Source organism: Macrobrachium nipponense, chromosome 46, assembly GCF_015104395.2.
Source record: "Macrobrachium nipponense isolate FS-2020 chromosome 46, ASM1510439v2, whole genome shotgun sequence".
In the NCBI taxonomy this organism is placed as follows: Eukaryota; Metazoa; Arthropoda; class Malacostraca; order Decapoda; family Palaemonidae; genus Macrobrachium; species Macrobrachium nipponense.
In genome coordinates, this window is record NC_061106.1 from 10,894,510 (window position 1) to 10,915,673 (window position 21,164).

General features: G+C 41.9%; 1 protein-coding gene across 1 annotated transcript in view; it reads left to right on the forward strand.

Moving 5' to 3' along the window:
* LOC135214634 (ralA-binding protein 1-like) overlaps positions 1–21,164 on the forward strand; it is a 262,110-nt gene that overhangs the window by 159,414 nt on the left and 81,532 nt on the right. Inside the window, 2 exon segments of the mRNA XM_064248970.1 lie at positions 1,368–1,512; positions 18,474–18,651. Coding sequence (XP_064105040.1) covers positions 1,368–1,512; positions 18,474–18,651 — 323 coding nt within the window.

Here is a 21,164-nt window from a genome sequence, read left to right on the forward strand (position 1 = left end):
AGTAGAAGCAGGTATATTACCCTAAATCATCACTGCAACTTGTTAACTATGTGTAGAGGCCTTTCCCTTCAAGTAGGAACGTCTCCCGCTGTTACCTGCTTTCTGAATTATAATCTAAGATTAGAAAACCATAGTGCTAGCTCTTTCCCACAAAGAACCAAATATTTAACAAATTCACATATTAAACCAATTTTCCATCCAGCAATGGAACTCCCACCACCCTAGACTTTGAAACAAGTAAAAGTATGTACTGCTCTATCATATCTTCTAAAAAGAAATAAGGCAAACACAGATGTACTGCCAACGTGCATTGGAGCACACCAGAAGAAAGGGATAGCAACTTATGATCTATACAGATGGGTAAAAAAAACAACAATGGAGTAGGAGCTTCAGCATTCTTAGAAGATAAGTTAGTTAAGATAAGTCTTCCCCCAGTATCATCAGCTTGCACAGCTATACGAATAGCACTAGACATAATATCTGAGAAAAGAGCAATTTCCACCATAATTTTCAGTGACTCGCAAAGTGCTATTGATATTATAAACAAGTACAAGTCTACAAATCACCTTGTACAAGAAATCCAAATAAAAATACATCAACTTATGCAATCAGGACAATTAATAAAAATATGTTGGATTCCAGCACATGTGGGAATTGAAGGAAATGAAAAAGCAGATACAGCTGCCAAATTAGCTTGCACTATTCCATCAGCAATGACATGCCCTAGTATCAGACTGGATAACCTCTATTAAGCCTCTAATATATCAAGACTGGCAAACAGATTGGACAACAGTGCCAACTACAAACAAACTGAGAAATATAAAAAGAAGTTAATTCTTGAATGTCATCATCTCAAAAAGAAAGACCTAAAGAAGTCTTATTAACAAGACTTCGTATAGGCCATACTAGTTTTTCACACGGTCATTTGATGTCAAATCCACATCCAGACCCAATGAAATGTAGTACATGCCAGACACCAATGACTGTCCAATACTTATTAGTTGATTGTCCAATTTGGAACCATCAAAGAAATGTATATTTTTGAAACAACATTAAAAGGCATTCTGCTGAAGGCAAAGATTTCATATTTAATAGGATCATGTTCCTGAGTAAAACCGGTTTACTAAATAAGTTTTATTTTTTCCCCAGGATTAATTCCTGAAAACCAGCCTGAGAAGAGTCGTTGTTAGGCTCAGAGGTCTGGATAAACTAATCCTTAATGATAATAATAATAATAATCATAATACGTAATAATAATAATAATAATAATAATATGTAATAATAATAATAGAAGGTAGGATAAACGGAAGAATGCTTTATTTTGAAACAAATTTGATGTGCCAGTGTCTGAATTTTTTTTTATACAGGTCTGCTTTGTGAAGGAATTTATCGCCTAAGTGGTGTGAAAAGCAAGGTCCAACAACTTCGCCGGCATTATAATTCAGGAGAACCAGTTCGGCTTGCTGATCAGGAACCTCATGTTGTTGCCTCACTTTTAAAGCAGTATCTCAGGTAATGGGTGTTGTGATATTTCCCTTTTTAAACTGTATGGGCCAAAGTTCTGGGCTGTTTATAGTGAGGAAAATCTATTGAAGTCGACTCTCTCTACCCTGCCCTGAAGGAAGTGATAAGATTTCCTTATCAGTGATAGAAAATTGACTATCCAAGACTGAACTGTGCAATCAAGTGATTACAGAGTTATTCACAGTAAATGTAGGAGGTATATATCTATCATTGACCTCACTTGTGCTTAGCCTTAGTTTCTTTAGATTACTTTTGTCTCATTTTAAGGCTTAATACTGCAACCTCTCATTTAACTCATACTCGTTGAGCCACATTCAAAGCTTACTCTTAGACTCCTTGAGTCAGCGATGTAGCTGGTTAGAAATGGCATTATTCCACAAAATTTGAGAAGCTTTTGGTGGCCTGCCTTTGATACTGGAATGCTGTCAACTTCTGGTTGACTAATTCCACATCACAGAATAGCAGCTAATCAAATCATTTTTGTCTTTTGTTAAACATAATCAAGTGCTTCTGTCGACCAGTGTGTTCATAGAAAGTGATTGAGATCTTTGCCCTGATTTTCACTGAGTAAACAAATACATATGTATGAGTACATGTTTTTTAAGTAATTTAGAAATATTTCGCATTATAATTTATAATGCAGGAATAAAAAAGTGCAGACTAACTACGATCAAATTTCGGATGAAAAAGTGGATTTACCACAGCACAGTAGTTAAAATGCAGACATTTACAGCATTATGTTTGTGCAAGCATGTGACAATTTCTGCATACACACACACACATACAACCATATATATATATATATATATATATATATATATATATATATATAATTATATATATATATATATATTATATATATATATATATGAATAACCATGAGCACGAAGTATATAAAACGTGATGCTATGTATAAATAAAGGTTTTTGCCATGAAGGAAAAAAGTGAAAAAGCAAGATAGCCGAGTACTTTCGGTTTTGTTCCGACCCTTTACTAAGGCAAACTGATTTTTACAGAGGAAAACGTAGTCAAAAAGAAGGCTTAATATCCAAAACTGACACTACAAGATTAGCAATAAGGTCAATTTCACTCTACAGAAACGAGGAAATGCCTGAGGGTAGCCACACCTTGGAGGATACACGCGGGGTAAACAAGTTATTCTTCCAGAAAACAGTACATTTTGAAAAAAACAAGGAAGCATATACAATTTAATATCATGAAAATTTACACAAATTTTCCCAAAAAATTATTATTAATGAAAAGACGAAAGAAAATATATATATATATATATATATATATATATATATATATATATATATATATATACTATATATATATATATATATATATATAGTAATATATTGAGCAAGAGAAAGAGGGAGAGAGAATATCGAACCAGAGAGAGAGAAATAATAACTATATACATGTGGGACTAATTTATTAGTAGTTCATGTATTTTAAGGTCCTTCATAAACATCTTACAAATATATGGGTCCAAATGGTACATTCCCAGACTAAGTTTTAGGTTGTTTTTACCGATATGTCGATGATATCTTAGTAGTCTTACCTGTTGGTATCGATGTAAATGATTTACTGTCTAAATTGAATAATTTAGTGCCATCCATAAAATTCACTATTGAAATTGAAAATAACAATGTCATCCCTTTCCTAGATGTATTATTACATAGAGAATCTTTCCAATGCAAATTCAGTATTTATAGAAAACCCACAAATAATTTAACATGTACATTTTTATTCTGGCCACCATCTTAATATCAAAATTCCAATTTTTTCTTCTATGTTCCTACACACTTTGCGTATCACAAGTCCACAATATCTTGACCAAGAAATAGAATACATAAAAAAGATAGGAAACGATCTCTGCTACCCACCTCATTTAATTGATTTATGTTATCAAAAAGCTCACAAAATTTTTTTTAGTGTTGCTATTAATGAAAAAGAAATGCCTAAAAATGTAATTAGCTTACCTTACTTTCGTGGATTTGAAACCATAAAATCAATATTTAAATCATTTAATGTTAATGTAGTGTTCTCTTATAACATTACCATTAAAGATATGCTAATTAAGAATAGTCCCGTAACAAATAACAACATCATTTACAAAATTCCTTGTAAGGATTGCCCATCGTTTTACGTTGCTCAGTCAAGTAAAAATTTATGTGTACATAATTAGGCAGCATATGTATTCAGTTAGAACAGCCCAGACTTCAAATGCACTGTTTATCCATCTGAGTGAAAAATCTCATTGTATTAATTGGGGTGATACCTCTGTAATTGCTAGATCTAATGAATATGTTTCAAGAAATTTACTGGAATCGGCAATTATACAAATCACTAATAAAAACAACCTAAATCTTAGTCTGGGAATGTACCATTTGGACCCATATATTTGTAAGATGTTTATGAAGGATCTTAAAATAAATGAACTACTAATAAATTAGTCCCACATGTACATAGTTATTATTTCTCTCTCTCTCTCTCTCTCTCTCTCTCTCTCTCTCTCTCTCTCTCTCTCTCTCTCTCTCTCTCTCTCTCTCTCTCTCTCTTTCTGTGTGTCTCCAGACCTTCATCAAAAATTTTTATTTCTTCCTCAGTTTGGGATGTTCTTGGTGCATATGTTTGAATGATCTTCAGTTTATACTTCTTATTAGTTTGATAATCAATCTAGCAATTCTATCACTAATACTATAAAATTCTTCTATATTATCTGCAAGATTTTTATTGATAAGAAAACCCACTCAATTTTCTTTGTTTATTGCATGCCCTCTGAAGCAAAATATATGACCCTCCTTTAACTCTATAAGATTCCCCAGTTCTTCTAATTTCATGCAATCCTATTAGTTGCTTCTTGTCTCTCACCATTATCCCTATATTATGGGGTCGGTTGCCTGATGCGCCTTCTCCACTTCCTTCTATCAAAGGTATCATCCTCCACAAACCTCTTTTCTCCACATCTTCCTTCACTTTATCTCGCCATCTAATTTTCTATCTCCCTCTCCATCTTCTTCCTCTAACAGGTTCCTCCTAAGCCCTCTTCACTCTCTCCTCGTCATCCATCCTCAACACATGCCCACACCATCTCAATTGTGACTCTCTCATCACTTCTGTAATCTTCACTAAGCCTACCTGTCCTTCTTATTTCATCATTCCAATCTCTCAAGCAGCAATATTCCCATAATCCACCTCAGAATTCTCATATCTGTTCTCTCAAGTTTTACTTCCTCTTTTCTTCTTAGAGCCTGTATTTCTGCTCCATCCATTAACACTTTTAGTTTGATTGGCATTTTCTTATCATATACCACTCCAGCTACCTCTCTTTACTTCCCCCATGCAACTTGTATCCTACTGTCAACTTCAGCCTCACATCCTCCCTCTTGGCTTAAAGTAGAGCCTAAGTATTTAAAACTTTTCTACCTGTTCTATAATTGAGCCTCTTCTTTCTTGTATTACTAATCTGTCTCTTATCTTCCCCACTGCTGAGCAAAACCTCTTTTATTCACATTCACCTTCAAGCCACCCCTCTCTACTGACTCCTGCCACTCTCCAACCCTTCTCTGTAGGTCCTCCTCATTTTCAGCAATAATCACCAGATCATTGGCGTACAACTCCTTCCACAGCTCTTCATTCTTGGTCTCTTCATGAACTCTTCCGGGTTGGCTTGTATAATGAAGTGGAATATTTGCTGTCTGATACCTTTAAGAGAGATTGTGCCACCCTTTTTACTTATAAAAAGAGGACCTGACGATGTTGCGGAGGTTCTGGCTAGAAAGGATTTAAGGGTAGTGACAGGGCACAATGATGTGTCCTGTGACAACGGAATGATTTTCCATGGAGTCCATCTATTTTGTGGGTCCTCATTCTTAGCCAAGAAGCTCCGGTCTGGGGAATAGTACTTCCCCTGACGGGAGGAAATCTATGTGGTCTGGATTACTTGAGAGAGCTGAAAGTTCAGATATTCTGTCACCTGAGGCCATAGCCATCAAGAATAAAGTTTTCCTTAGGAGGGTTATGTATGAACATGATTCATAAATAGTGTCTGACGCCAATAAGTACATCATTCAAGAACCAAGTGACCTTATGTGGGCGGACCGTTGGTCTTAGGCATGGGCATGGTCTCGGAATGGAAGAGAAGTATGCGTCTGACAAGTTAATATTGAAGCCGCCTTGGAAAATTTTCTTCAAGGCTGACTTGATTGTTGTAATAGATTGCCAGATTTGTGGACATTTTGTGGTCATTTAGGAACTTAGCCAATTTTTTAACAACCGAATCGTATTGCCTGAGAGTTGAATCTCTTTTATCTGATTGTTACGGCCTCTGAGAGAGGTTTGCTTCAGGTTCGATATGAAATAAATAAATAAAAATATTTCAACACTAACAGTTGAAACTGGGGATACGAATATAGAAAGAAACACTAACACAAAGGTTTATTTACAAGCTTACTAACAAAGGTAAATGCAGAATGGTATCTCCTAATTACATAAAAAGACAGAATCTTACACTGCATGAACTGGGGGAAGAGCGAGGTAATTCAAATACTTGGTGGTCGGTTTAGTGACTCGAAGCGATGACTTCACAAAAGGAGAATGGCGATTGCAGAGTGTAGACATCTTCTTGACTCCGTATTGCAGAAAATAATGTCTACTCTTGATACTTGAAAGGCAGGAACTCCCCAAAACCTCTAGCAGAACGTCTCTGAAATCTGCTCGACGTCGAGATAACTCGGTCGTCCACTCCTGAAATGACTAGACCAAAATCCAACCAACTCTCGAGCAACTTTTCTTGATCCTTCGTCGGTTCCTTTTTCTCTTATCTCTCTCGGATGATCTCTGTTGCTGCTGATCTCTCACTGATAATCTGATCTGTGGCTCTTACTGAGGATATCTCTCTGTGACTAACTGGTGTCTCTCTTTTACGATCTCTGCTACTGCTGCTTCGTTCGTCGTATTTATACAGCACTCTGGGGGTGGAGCCTACGGCGAACGTCACAGGCTCCCGAGATTACTAGAACTTCTTAGAAGACTCTCGACGGAATATTGCATCATATTTCGCTGCGTTTCTCCCGACACTTAGGCGTGTGTTGCGCTCCACAACACGCCCGACGATTCCAGAACAACCGCGAGAACAGGCTCCTCCAACACGGGCGCGAAAGCCTCCTTATTGCAGAACTTCTTGTAAATGCGTTTTCCTTTCCCTTATCTTTCTTTGCTATGAAGCAATTACCATCACATGCCCCCCAAAAGAGAAAAAAAATGAAATCAACTTATTTTATTTTTTTAAAAAGAGAAACAAGAATTAAACAGCGGGGAAACAATTCTGCATAAAGCTTTCATACTTTTTCATTCACTCAACCACTCGTGCCAAAACAGAAAACGGTCATTAGGCTACTCATTCTGAAAACTCTAGAGAGGCTATCTGCTATAACATTATCCCTCTCTCTTACTTTTTCCGTTTCCTGAACTCTGATTAAAACTTATAAATACTAAAACACCTCTTGTGTTTTTCTTAAAACTAATCTCTCTCAGTAACACTGTTACACGGGCGGAGGCCACGGCATGGGGCATTTTTTATAATTCTGAAGCAAATTTACATTCATTGCCTTTGCTCTACTCTTACCCACATTAATTCTATAATGTGCATTTCCCCTCTTCTCTAACACTGAAAAAGGACCTTCGAACTTATAAGGTAAAGCGGAACCTTCATTTTGGACTAGTACTAAAACTTTTTCTCTTACACACAAACTTCTCTCTTTTGCTCTTAAGATAATTTTTTCCTTCAGTTCCCCCTTGACTTCCGTTCGGGCTTCCGTTCTCCTCCGCTAGTTGCCAACCATCTCTTAAATTGTTTTTATAATACTCAAGATTAGTTATGCAATCATCTCTACCCTTACTTCTAGGCAAAGGTCCGACCATATTGATAAATACATTCTCAAAAGACTCGCCTACTGAAGGAATATTCCACAACAGAACTCTGGTAATTACTTGATTCGGTTTCCCGGCAATTTGATATTCAGGACAGCTTAAAGCATACCTCTTCACGTCACTTCTCATTTTAGGCCAAAAGTATGCCCTACTAATACACTTGAAAGTTTTATTTACTCCCAAATGTCCTTACTCATCGTGTGCTAACTTCAAAACTAGCTCACGAAGCTTCCTAGGAACTACTAATTGTTCTGTGACTTCCCCTTTACTACCTGACTTCGGTCGAACATAACGACACAAAACTTCGTCCTTTAAACAAAAAGTTTCCTTGCACACATCTTCGAGATCATCATCCAGCTCACATTAAAAAATTCGGGTTAGTGTCTCATCCTCTCTCTGCAACTTGACTAGCTCATCCTTATCCAAAACGTTAGAGCCTAATTCATCACCATAACTAGTACTAGGTACCGGTATATTTACTATGTTACTTTCGACAGCTACATCTTCCGTTTGGCTATCACTATCAACGATAGAGTTAGGTCTCTCAGCCACACTCATGCCAAGATCAACCTCGCTACCTCTATCACACTCGTTCGAATCCACGAGCTTACTCACGTTCGAATCCACGAACTCACACTCATTCGAATCCACGAACTTACTCACGTTCGAATCCACGAACTTACTCACGTTCAAATCCACGAACTTACTCACTTTCGAATCCACGAACAAATTATGACCGTAGTCTACGTCTGTATCTAAACCCGACCTAGTTACTACCATTTCAGGCACTGGAATATTCCTCACAACAGGATTCACATTCTTGTATAAAGCTAAGTCATTACCGACAATAATGTCAACGCCTTCGACAGGCAAACTGTCCACAACTGCAAGTTTCACTTCTCCTGGCACTAACTGACTTTCTAAGTTCAACTTCAACAAAGGACAAAGAACACAAGTGTTAGGAGGAAATCCACCTAACATGACTTTCTCTTCCATATTGATTTCTGCCCTGTTCGGCACATTCTCTTTCCTAATCAGTGAGACAGCAGCTCCTGTGTCTCGAAGCAAGACTACTTCTCTCGAATTTACTCCTCCAAGAGAGGAAACTACGCCTTCTGAAAGAAATTCACCAAAAATTTTCCTAGTTTCTCTCATTACATCATTCCTACTTGACGAAAGGTTAACTAGAGATACTGGTTTCTTACCGTCCTTCCTTTCTACTGTACAATTTCTCGCTAAATGCCCTTTCCCATTACATCGAAAACAAGTTAATTCTGAGCCACTAGATGCCATTTTACTCTTACAAACCTTAGATGTATGACCAGGTTTTCCGCATGTATAACAGGAATAGTCACTTTTACTCGCATTGCTATTACTGTACTAGGACTGAAACCTTTACTGCTTTGTACTCTACCAGACGAAGGATGATTTCGTTTCTTACTAACACTCAAATTATGAGTTTGACTATATTCGTCAGCTAGCCTAGTTGCTCCTACAAAAGATATTTCTCGCCTATCGTCCATATAAAGTTTAATCTTGGGATACGTTATCTTTGAAGTTTTCTAACAACACTAAGTTCTTCAAACTATCAAAATCATCAACTTTAGCAGAAGTTAACCAATCAAAAAACAGCCTTTCTAACTTCTTACCGTATTCTTCATAACATAATATTTTCATCCTTCCTCAAATTTCTAAATTTCTTACGGTATGCCTCCGGTACTAGCCTTTACGCGTTAAGAACAGTTTCTTTCACGATATCGTAATTATCACATTCCTCCCTAGACATGCAACTATACACAGTAAGCGCCCTACCACTCAAGACTGACTGCAAATATAAAGTCCACGTTTCTTTAGGAGAACCTACTTGTTCCATTAACTTCTCAAAACACATGAAATATGTCATAACATCCTCCTCATCTTGGTACTAATTTTAGCACTGCACTCATACCTAACATATCAGCTTCGTTTTCGTTCTCTCCTGACCGACTGTTACAAGTACTTTCCTTTAACCGAGCAATTTCCAACTCATGCATACGTTCTTTCTCTCTCTCTCCTCCTGCTCATGCATACGCTCTTTCTCTCTCTCCTCCTGCTCATGCATACGTACCTTTTCTCATTCTTCCTGCTGCATTACTAACATTTCTCTCTCTTGCTGCATTTTCATTGCTTCTCTTGCTTGCTGCACTTCCCTCTCAGCTGCTCTTTCCCCTCTCTTAGCCGCTCTTTAATCTATCTCTTACTTTTCTCTTTCTTTCTTCTCAACATATTCACGGAGATCATTCCCTCTAGACCCAGAGGCCCCCTGGCCAAACCGATCTTTCATAACTTTGGATGAACGGAATGCTGGGGGGAGAGGAAAATGTCCTTTGCTGATGTAGAGTCCTGTTCAAGTGCAGGATTGTCATCAGTTTATCATTTTCATTTCATTTCTTATTTTTCCATCTTGCCATATTTTAATTTCAGCGCTGAATGATCTTATAGGTCCCAGTGCTTGGGCTATGCCCTAAATTCCATAATCCATCCATCCTCTAGACCCAGAAGCTTGCCTGACTCAATAAACTCTTTCACTATCTCACTCATTCTGGTTCTTTCTATATTTTCCCTGTTTCAATCTGTTAAAGTGTTGATAGCCTAAGCAAGGTCGCCACAATCTTACGGCCTCTGAGAGAGGTCCACTTCAGGTTCGGTATGAAATAAATAAAAAAAAATTATTTCAACACCAACAGTTGAAACTGGGGATACGAATATAGAAAGAAACACTTAACACAAAAAAGGTTTATTTACAAGCTTACTAACAAAGGTAAATGCAGAATGGTATCTCCTAATTACATAAAAAGACAGAATCTTACACTGCATGAACTGGGGGAACAGCGAGGTAATTCAAATACTTGGTGGTCGGTTTAGTGACTCGAAGCGATGACTTCACAAAAGGAGAATGGCGATTGCAGAGTGCAGACATCTTCTTGACTCCGTATTGCAGAAAATAATGTCTACTCTTGATACTTGAAAGGCAGGAACTCCCCAAAACCTCTAGCAGAACGTCTCTGAAATCTGCTCGACGTCGAGATAACTCGGTCGTCCACTCCTGAAGATGACTAGACCAAAATCCAACCAACTCTCAAGCAACTTTTCTTGATCCTTCGTTGGTTCCTTTTTCTCTTATCTCTCTCGGATGATCTCTATTGCTGCTGATCTCTCACTGATAATCTGATCTGTGGCTCTTACTGGGGATATCTCTCTGTGACTAACTGGTGTGTCTCTTTTATGATCTCTGCTACTGCTGCTTCGTCCGTCGTATTTATACGGCACTCTGGGGGCGGAGCCTACAGCGAACGTCACAGGCTCCCGAGATTACTAGAACTACTTAGAAGACTCTCGACGGAATATTGCATCATATTTCGCTGCGTTTCTCCCGACACTTAGGCGCGTGTTGCGCTCCACAACACGCCCGACGATTCCAGAACAACCGCGAGAACAGGCGCCTCCAACATGGGCGCGAAAGCCTCCTTATTGCATAACTTCTCGTAAATGCGTTTTCCTTTCCTTTATCTTTCTTTGCTATGAAGCAATTGCCATCACACTGATTCTATAAATACAATGTTACGTGGATCAATACTCGCGTCTTTTTGGGCTGCAAACTTCATGAAGTCCATAAAGTTAGGGCTTTCAAAATTCTTGAGGAAGCTGACACAGTTTGAGTTTGTACTATCTGTGTCAATTCTGGGCGAGGGATCCATTTGGGCTGGAGCTTCAGCTCTAGGAGGAGTGGAAACCAGTTGCTTTTCGGCCAATTGGGAGCCACTAATGCTACTTGTCCTGTGAAGGATCGTAGCTTGTGCAAGACTTTCATCAGAAGATTCACTGGAGGGAACAGATAAATCTTCTGCCACTTGTTCCAATTTATTGACATCGCATCTGTGGCATAAGCTAGAGGGTCCAGGTTGGGAGCTACATAGAATGGTAGCTTGTGGTTGGATTCTGTTGCGAATAAGTCCACTTGAAGGCCCGGGACTTGATTGTAAATCCATTGGAATGAATTCTTGTCCAGGGATCACTCTGATTCTAGTGGAGTAGTCCTGGAAAGAGCGTCTGCGATGACATTCCTGACTCCTGCCAGATGGGTTGCTGACAGGTGCCAATGATTCTTCGCTGCCAAATCGAATATTGCAATCAGTACATGATTCAATTTGCTTGCCCTGGAACCTCCTCTGTTTATGCAATGTACCACCACTAGGCTGTCTGAGACTATCCTCACATGGCTGTTCCTGGCCGGAGTTAGTCGCTTTAAGGTTAGGAGGACTGCCATAGCTTCTAGCACATTGATATGGAACTGGCGCGTACTTGACCTTATCCCTTGAACCTTCTTGTGCTGAGAGTATCCCCCCCAGCCACTCAGTGACGCGTCTGTATGAATTGTCAAAGACGGCGGAGGGAATTGCAGTGGTACTGCCTTGGTTAGGTTCTTGAGCTTCATCCAAGGGCGAAGCCTCTTAAGCAAGTATGGGTGGAATTGCTGAAATTTTGTCCCTGAGATTGTTGTTGGCTCTCTTCATCCAGACTTGATTGATATCTTTCAATCTGGCTTTTAGTAGGACGTCTGTTATTGATGCAAATTGTAGTGAACCGAGGATTCTCTCTTGGGTATGGCGAGAGGCCTTTTTGTTCCTGAGAAACTGTCTTGTAGCCGCTGCTATCTCTTTGGCCTTCCTGGTTGGAAGGGATAGCTCGTGTTTTTCTAGGTCCCATTGGATTCCCAACCATTGAAAGTGGGAAGCCGGTTTCAGCCGAGATTTCTCCTTGTTTATTTGAAAACCCAAAGATTCCAAGAGTTCTATTACTTTGGCTGTCGACCTGCGGCATTCCTCGATGCTGGCTGCCCAAATGAGCCATTCGTCTAGGTAGGCTACTAACATTATTCCCCTGGTTCTCAGTTCTTGGACTATCGTCTCTCCTAGCTTGGTGAATATTCTGGGCACAATGTTGAGCCCGAACGGCATGACTCTGAATGAGTAAGCTTTGTTCCCTAGTCTGAAGCCTAGGTATGGAGAGAAGTTCCTTGCCATCGGAACATGATAGTAAGCGTCTGTAAGATCTATAGAGGTGGTGACGGCCCCACGGGGAAGTAAGGTCCGCACCTGAGAGACCGTCAGCATACGGAACTTGTCGCAAAGAATGTATGAATTGAGTTTTGACAAGTCCAGAATCACTCTTCTTTTGTTTGAGTCCTTCTTTGGAACTGTGAACAGACATCCTTGAAATTTTAGTCTCCTTACTATCTTTATGGCCTTCTTTTGTAGGAGATCCTTGGTATATTCTACCAGATCCGCTGTTGGGGACTGAAAGAAGTTTATTGGTGGTGGAGGCCCTTCCTTCCATTTCCACCCCAGGCCCTTGGAGATTATACTGTGTGCCCATGGACTGAAGGTCCAATGGTCTCGAAAGAGATATAATCTCCCTCCTACCTGCGGGCTCTCACTGGTTGGCTGCAGGTCTGTACCCTCTTCCTCCTCCGAATCCTCTACCCCTTGATCCACTTCGTAGTTGGGAGTGGCCTCTGGCTCTACTGCTACCAGCATGCCTATTGTAGCCACAAAAGGATTCCCTGGCTTCATAGGCGGGGTTAAGGACGGGGGAGGTCATGACGGCTCTGGAGGTTGAGGGTTGCTGGGCCGGCGGAGTGTGAAGCAGAACAAACTGCTGCTGTGGCTGGGCTTTCGATGTTGAGGGTTTCCCAATTTGGGATATTGGGACTGCCTGAAATACTGTCTGAGGTCGAGAGGACTTCTTTGCCCTAGCTTGTTGTCCGGGTGCTTCAAACTTCCGTTTGAAGGGAAGTCCCCACCGGACTCGGAGGCTCTGGTTGGCTCTAGAGGCCTCCCTCAAGACATTGTTCACTTCTTCTTGCGGGAAAAGGTTTTCCCCCCACATTGATGCTTTTATCAACCTGTTGGGTTCATGCCTGATGGAAGCCTCCTCCAGGACATATTTCCTGCAAGCTCGTCTTGCCATGCCAAAGTCATACAGGTCTGACTGGTAGGTCTGTAATAGACTCTTTGTCAAGACCTGGAACAGCTGTTCATCCTTATAAGTTGTGGCTACCAATTCCATTTAGGTAACGGAGTTGGCAGACCTTGCCAGTCTTGTCCTAGCCTCAAACTCTGTTTTCAACAGATTCTCCGGAAGCTTGGGTGGCTTGTCGGAGAATAATGTTGAGGCACAGTCTGCATCTAGTTTACCTACAGTAAACGTGGCTGGAGCTTCGTGCCAAAATTCTCTGCTGGCAGGGAGGAGAAGGGAGGTAGCCTCCATCTCCTTACAAGCCGGGAGAGGTTTATCCTCCGTTATGGCCTGGAGAGTTAGCTCCGTCACTTTGTCGGTGCAGGGTGGTGACGGGACTCGATCCGGTGTTACAAACATGGTGTAAGAGCCCTTGTGAGGCGTTAACCTGGTGTTAACACACTCCCATTCGGCCATGGTGCGTGCCCAGACAGCTTGGGCTTATTCCTTCGGAAAGATGACAGTTTCTTTTGGGACCTTGTCCACTCTAACTAGCACGTGTTCTGCTAGTATGGTGAACCCGAGGAAGGGGAACTGGAGACCTTTCGCATGGAACTCGAAGTCCTCCAGTGGTCAGGTCCCGCACCCTTTAATAGTTAATTTCCCATCTACATATGGGGCATGCATAGCAAGCCGCCATGGGTTATTCTTGTGGAAGGGTGGTAGTTTGGAAGCATCCGGCACTCCCATAGCAAGCGCCGGAGATCCAGAGTGGAGAAAACCGGACATCATGTCTTGCAGCGGTTTGATCTGCTCAGACATCATGTCTTGCAGCGGTTTGATCTGCTCAGCCACTATCTCTGAAACGGACTGGCTGGAGACCTCAGGTCCGGAGGTGCGTTGCAACGACTCAAACCTCTCATCTACTGCCTTCTAACCTTCGTCAATAGAAGGCTAGCGAGTAGTTCGTGGTCTACGCCGGACTCCGTCGCCTGGGGTTTGGCAGACTTTGATCTCGATCCCTTTGAAGGGAGAGAACCCTTGGCAGCAGGCGACTTGTCGTATGAGGTCGACAGCCTTGGGGCCGGGGATGACTCAGTCGCCGCTGACGGAGTCGGCTTTGATCCCTTGGGCAGGATTTCAGTCTAACAGTTTTCTCCTTGGGACGAACTGACCGTGAGCTGTCCCAGGCGGGGGTGGACTTAGAGAAGCCCCGGAAAGAAGAGGTAAAAGAAGGAGTAGGGCTAAGGAGACTGCCTGCCTCACTTACCTCACCACTTACCTGCTCTCCCAGGGCCATCGGCTCAGTGTGGATGTTGATGGCAGCCACATCCGCCGTCAATTCCTCCTGGTTGTCGGGAAGGGGGGCCGTCTCCGCTCGGATGGCGGCGATGATAGGGGCCGCCACACTTGGCTGGACAGACGACGAAGGTGATCCTTTGAACAAAAGTTCCCAGGGAGGCGTCCAAAATGTAGGGATGCCCCGACGGTGCATTCCGGCCGTACCCGGAGACCCACCTCTTCAGGTCCGCCCTGGCTGTCTGGCAGGCGTCCTCACTCGACTGTTGGGGAGGAAGGGGAATTAATCTTCCGACATAGGGAACCAGGTTGATTGAACAATATTGATATATTTGTTACAATTTTTATCATGAAGAAAAGGGAGGGGGGTTTTTAAGATGCTTACCTGATCATTCAGAAGGAGCATCACCATTTCGTAGTAGATGATGCAGGCCTCCGGGTGCCAAACCATGTACGGCAGCAGTCCCTCCTCCGCTACAAAGGGGACGGAGCAGTTTGCGTGGGAACGACACACTTCGTGCCCCACGGCCTCAGCAAGGGAGGCGGAACACCCCGGCGACTGACGGCGCACCTTCTGTAATGGCAATTATTAATGAGTATCATCCCAAGGAGTGCCGGAGCTACTCCGGCGGTGGTATGGAACTTAAACTAGATAAAGTTCAAGAATTACTCATTAAAAAATAACATATAAATTCACTGAATAAATTCTTATATATATCTAAATTACTGAATAAATTCTTATATATAAAGGTTAACTGCTTGGTCTCGCACCCGCTCCTGAATTTTATGTAGGCGCCTGGTACTTGGGATCCAATATCCGACGGACTATGAGGAGGACAGGCCTCAACTCTGTAGGTCCGGCCGGACCAGAGGGCTACATATGAACGTAGGCGGCTACATTATATCTCCAAGAATGAGGACCAAGCTATAGCAGATTTAATGCAAAACTCCAGTGGCGGATGTGAGGGCGAGTCACTCTCAATCGGCACCGCAAGGGTCCGGAGCTGTTCACTGTACGATCCCTCAAGGCTTAGCTCCCCTGAAGTCTCATTTCTCCCTATCCTAGCCACTGGCTGTGGAATAGGCGGAGGTGGCGGGTCAGGGGAAGGTAATTCCATAACTGACGTTGCCTACCTGTACTGAGGAAGGGGTAGGAGCAAGGCTCTTACCCCAATTCCACTGTTGGAGGAGCCGGAGAAAGAGACAATGGGGCGGCGGAGCCAAATATGTACTCCCTGAAGCTATGTCCATCATCTGGCGGGGGCCGTAGGACTATAGCTCAGAGTCGTATATCCCTCACCCCCCCATACCCGTCCCTCCTCCCTCCACATATGTGAAACTCAAGCGGACGTTCCTCACTAAGAGTACCAGTACTGCAAGTTATAATGGTTCGGCTGGGCCGAACCTAGTAGTGGGTGGGGGGAGGGGGGGGGTGGTTGGTCGAGAACGTCTGGCTCCCTGTCCGATCAGAGGTGGCCACCTGTTAGCGGTTGTGTAGGCTACCACTGTAGGGGTGGTAGTGTGACTGGGCCCATGGCCTGTCGTGGTTGGTACAACAACCGATAGGGGTAGCCCTTGATCGAGAGGTATAGCCTACGACTAAGGATTAAACCGAAGGAGGCTAGGCCAAGACGAATATTAACCAGACCTTTTACAGTACAGTAATACAGTATAGCATAATGAAGATACATAATGGATATACATCAGATTTATAATGAGGTATTATGGAAGAGTTGCAAGTAGTCCTTATATACCTATATATATTGGGAAATTAACCGATATGGATTTAACTGACTGACCGAGTTCTCTAGCGACGTGGAACGTCAGGTAAATCTTCCTCTAAGCTACCATTATGCGGATAGTACTCTCAACTAAAACTACCAAAATCAAATTTATACGATTCAGACTGGCCAGGAGGATAAATTCCACTCGGTTAAGGACAGTTAGCCTACCTTATTAATATAGTTGGGCTGAACTGATGGGTGGCAACTCTCCCACCTCTTCAGTGAATAATGAATAGGTATATTTGCATATATTTATTTACGAAATTAATAATAATTCATGCAAATTACGTTGGTGAGAGGGAACGAGTTACTAACTCTCTCTCTCTCCTACCATAAATAATAGACTGCGTGGTCTGTCAATGATGATAATAATATTACCGTTATGTCAAGATCACTCGGACGCGTTCACGAATTGGGGAGGGGGGGATGCAAACGTTCTTAGTCTAGTCCCCAGACTTGCCCCAGCGTATGTTGTGAACGCATTCGATATTTCTATGACATAAACCGATAATATGTAGTAAGAAAAATACATTAGAACACAAGAATTAGGTACTTTTATAAGCAAAAACCATCGGATTTATTCTTATTTAAACTGAAACATCGTACCTAAATCCCATGCGTTCTTGCTCCTGATACCAAAATGGCGGGGGGACGCCACCTTCCCCGCAATACTTTCTACGGGGCCGAAGGCTAATAAAGGAAGTCCCGCAACCATATAATTTATGAAAAACAGAAATTGGGGTAGTACTCAACTTTGGTGCGGTGGACATCTCAGCTGAAGCCATCGCGAAAAAGCACTTAGATATGCGAAAAGGTACGAGCAAGCAAAAAATGCGGCATAGTCTCACGGAATCTAAAAACAGGATTGAAAATGGCGCTCAGGTCGGGTAGTAGTAGTAGTAGCGAGAGAGAGAGGGAAATAGTAGCCGTTGGGTCGGCTCTCCCCATGAGAGGGATTTTGGAAAGGAAACCTCTAGTTGGCAGAAGACCTGTGAATAGTGGCTTCCGCTTGCCTTGTACTTTATACCCGACACCCTTAGGGTGCTCGCGCGAGGGTAGTAACCTCAGTATACCATGCTAGGTTTTTTCACTGGTATATTTAGAACCTATTTATACTAGAAAAGTGGATAGCAGGATCTTTTTCACCGGCGAACACAGGTCGACCCAGAAAAGCAAGAGTTGTCCATGATTATGCATGTTACTAGTATACAGCATTGTTTAAAATCATTTCAAGGAAATGGGCTAGCCTAGGCTAAACTAAAATCAAACATTATGTACTTACTAGAGCCATGGTAAAATTGTATTTGAGAAAATACAGTGAAAATTACAGTAAAATCTAAGCAAATTACATTAGGTTCCTCTCCATTGAATATGTATGTACGTATATGTATATCTCAGTTTTTCTTGTTTATAAACAACGAAAAATTGGCCCCATTTTTTAAATATGTATTTACACTTATTATAATGATTGTTCTCCTTTTAGCTGCATCTGCTTTTGTGGGTTCAAGGAGTTAAATAATTCCCAATACATTCCAGATGTTATATTGATGCTGCTGACTAGGAAATATTTTATTGATTTTGAAAACAGTTCTATGGATTACCTAATTTTATATTATCACAGTCCCAAGGTAATGGGAACTGGATTACATAACTGAAGTTGTTGACATGAACTGAACTGCAAAGATTATTAATGGTTATAATAGTTCCCAAGGGATCTCTGGAAAAGTCGTCCACTTGTAAAGTCATCCACCAGCACCACCCAATCTTCTGAGTGCCACACCAGATCTTGTGGCATTCTGAAGGCTGAAGGCTTAATGTTTTGTCATTTGTAAACTGTTTAATTTTATTGTACAATTAATTTGAATGGTGATAGCATGAACAAAGTGTTAATACTTTTTAGTATTTAGTACATTTTAATTTTTTCGACAGGGAACTACCAGAACCGGTGCTAACTGTAGATATGATGCCACACTTTGAAGATGTTGCCATGATTCCTAATCCAGGGGAACGAGCAGAAGCAATGCGACAGCTGATTGACAGACTTCCTACTGCGAATAGATTATTAGTTCAATATATGTTCAAACATATGGGCCACATTATTGCACGGGTTAGTTAATTTATCAGATTGTGTTTGCCTTTATTTTGATATTAATGGGAAAACCAATTCTGAATTTGAAAATATTTCCCTTATTTTGTACTTTTATTATTCACAAATCACATATAGTAATTATGCAAAAACTACCCAACCCATCTGTGGGATATAGGCAGTTGTGAATCCCACAGTTTCACTATCAGTAGCATAAAAGAAAATAAGAGGAGGAGATTAGATGGTGACATTTTCAGATTTAACAATACGTAGTGCTAATATCAGCTGTTTGTATAACAGCTTTGAGTTTAGGTTTGGACTTTGGAGTTTGTTCTTACAGGTGTTTTTAGCAGAAAAATTTAACTGTCTAATATTATCAGACAGTATTTATTGAGTTATTTTTTTTTGTGGGGGGGGTTGTCATATTCAAGTTTCTCTTCCCATGAATCCATGGATGCACCCTTATGCAAGGGAGTGGGTATGACAACGAATGAAGCACTTTGTGGATCTTATGTTTTTTGTTGTAATACTGGTTGAACTTAACTAATCCAGCATCATGGGGACAGGCAGGGTGTTGGATTAGTCATTTTGGCGGATTATAGACTGGTTAGGTTAGACTACACTTAACCCAACAGTTAAGCACATTATCCTATCAAATTCCCTGTAAATTAGTATAAGGTGGTTAATAAGGAAAAATGAAATAAAAACCAAGCAAAATTTTAATGAAGCAAAGGCAAAATGGATGGTAATCCACAAAGTTCATCATTGCCACTTCCAAAGTGAAGAGCTGGAATTTGCAGCTAAGCACATTTATATCTTGAGGTAAAGGGCTGTCAGGATTACCAGCTTCTTCATCTTGGAATAATATTTTCTGGGCTCAGCTCGTGTCGGCCTATGAAAGGATCCTTAATATCATTCTTTCAAGGTAAAATTAATCTAAAATTACCAGAGAAAAACAAAATTAAGAAAATGTCAGTAAAACTGACTCGCTCACTCTTTAAAAGAAGTGTCGGTATGAGAATAGGGGCGAGTGGGAACACTACCACGAGACATTCACCAATTAGACCTTCCAATCAAAATCCCCACTAGAGAGAGCTGATACCAACGGGCGATGCGGCCGCTACTACTACTACTAGGGACGCCACGGACAGCAGCGCCCCTAGCGGTCATCCTTAATTATTAGCGCTAAGCGTCGTACGCATTTTTTGCTCGTGTGCTATTATCTTGGATTTACCTCCTTCTCCATTATGGAACGTGCTGCCATCGCAACGGCTAAGTTAAGTGCCTCATAAGTAGTATTTTACCGTATTTTAGTCTTCCAGGAACCAGTATTTTCCTTCTAATAGGTCATATACGGTTTCCCGGTCGACTCGTGGCGGCGCCATGCTGCCTCATGTTAAGAATTCCCGGTCTTCCATACTGGGGTGGGGGACTTCTATACTTATGGGCTTACTATATCACGTTCATCGTTTTTTTTACATCTGCCTTTTTAGCTAGGTTAGCCCTTATTTACCAATTCTCTTAGTTTGGTATTTAGGGCTCTGGTTCTGTGTCTGCCCAGCATCCCGGCTCTTGCTCTTCATCGGCTATCGCTGGCTCCGAGTAGGCTTCTGTTCCTCGGAACAGTTTGCCTCCTCCTGGGCGTTCTTTTTCTTTTACTAAAAGTGTCTTTTCCATCTTTACGATTGTATTTTAGTTCTATTAGGGTGTTAGGCTAGCCTAGGTGCATTGTCCCATGTATTGGTACAGCCTGGTTCACGTGGCCCTTCCACGGTTGTGTTGCTATCGCAGCTTAGGCCACTTGCGGTCACGTGTTCCATCGCACCTTACCCTTCCCCTTCCCTCCCTACCAGGTATAGGGAGGGGTCTGGGGGACCCCTTGGTTGCCATGACAACCTCAGTAGCCTTCCTCCCTCCTTCTCTGAGGAGGCCAGGGGTTCTTCCCAGCTGGGGTATAGGGCGACCACTTGTTTCGGGTACCGGGTCACCGATAGCGGGTAGTTGTTGGGACGGGGAGGAGTAGGCCACCCCCCCCCCCCCTCTCTCTCTCTCTCTCTCCCGCCACGTTACGCCGGGGGAAACCCCCCCCCCCCAGTTGCTCAGTCCCACCTTTCCCCACTATAAAAACAAACGGAGCCTTCCGCCGCAGCCGGGGGCACCTTTGGGTTATAGTTCGCTGGCTCTGCCACGGGCGGGGTGGTCACTACTAGTGGTCTTTTGCTTGCCTACTATATCCTTCCCTTTTTCCCCGCTACCGGAAGAGAGCTTGCTTCTTACCCGGGCACTCTTCTAGTAGACGGGGGGGAAAGGTTGATATTTATTTCGTATTTTTAAGGATATACCCTAATTTTACGATGAATTTCTAGAATTATAATTGTATGTATACCATCTCCGCCGTTTTCCGTCGTGGTTTCATATTTCACCACCACACCTGGTTGGATTCTTTCTCTTGTCTCCGGCGTAGCCTTGGACAAACTCCAACCATCTTGTTACCACACGTATTATGGCGGGGCTCTGGTTTAATCTAACTTTCT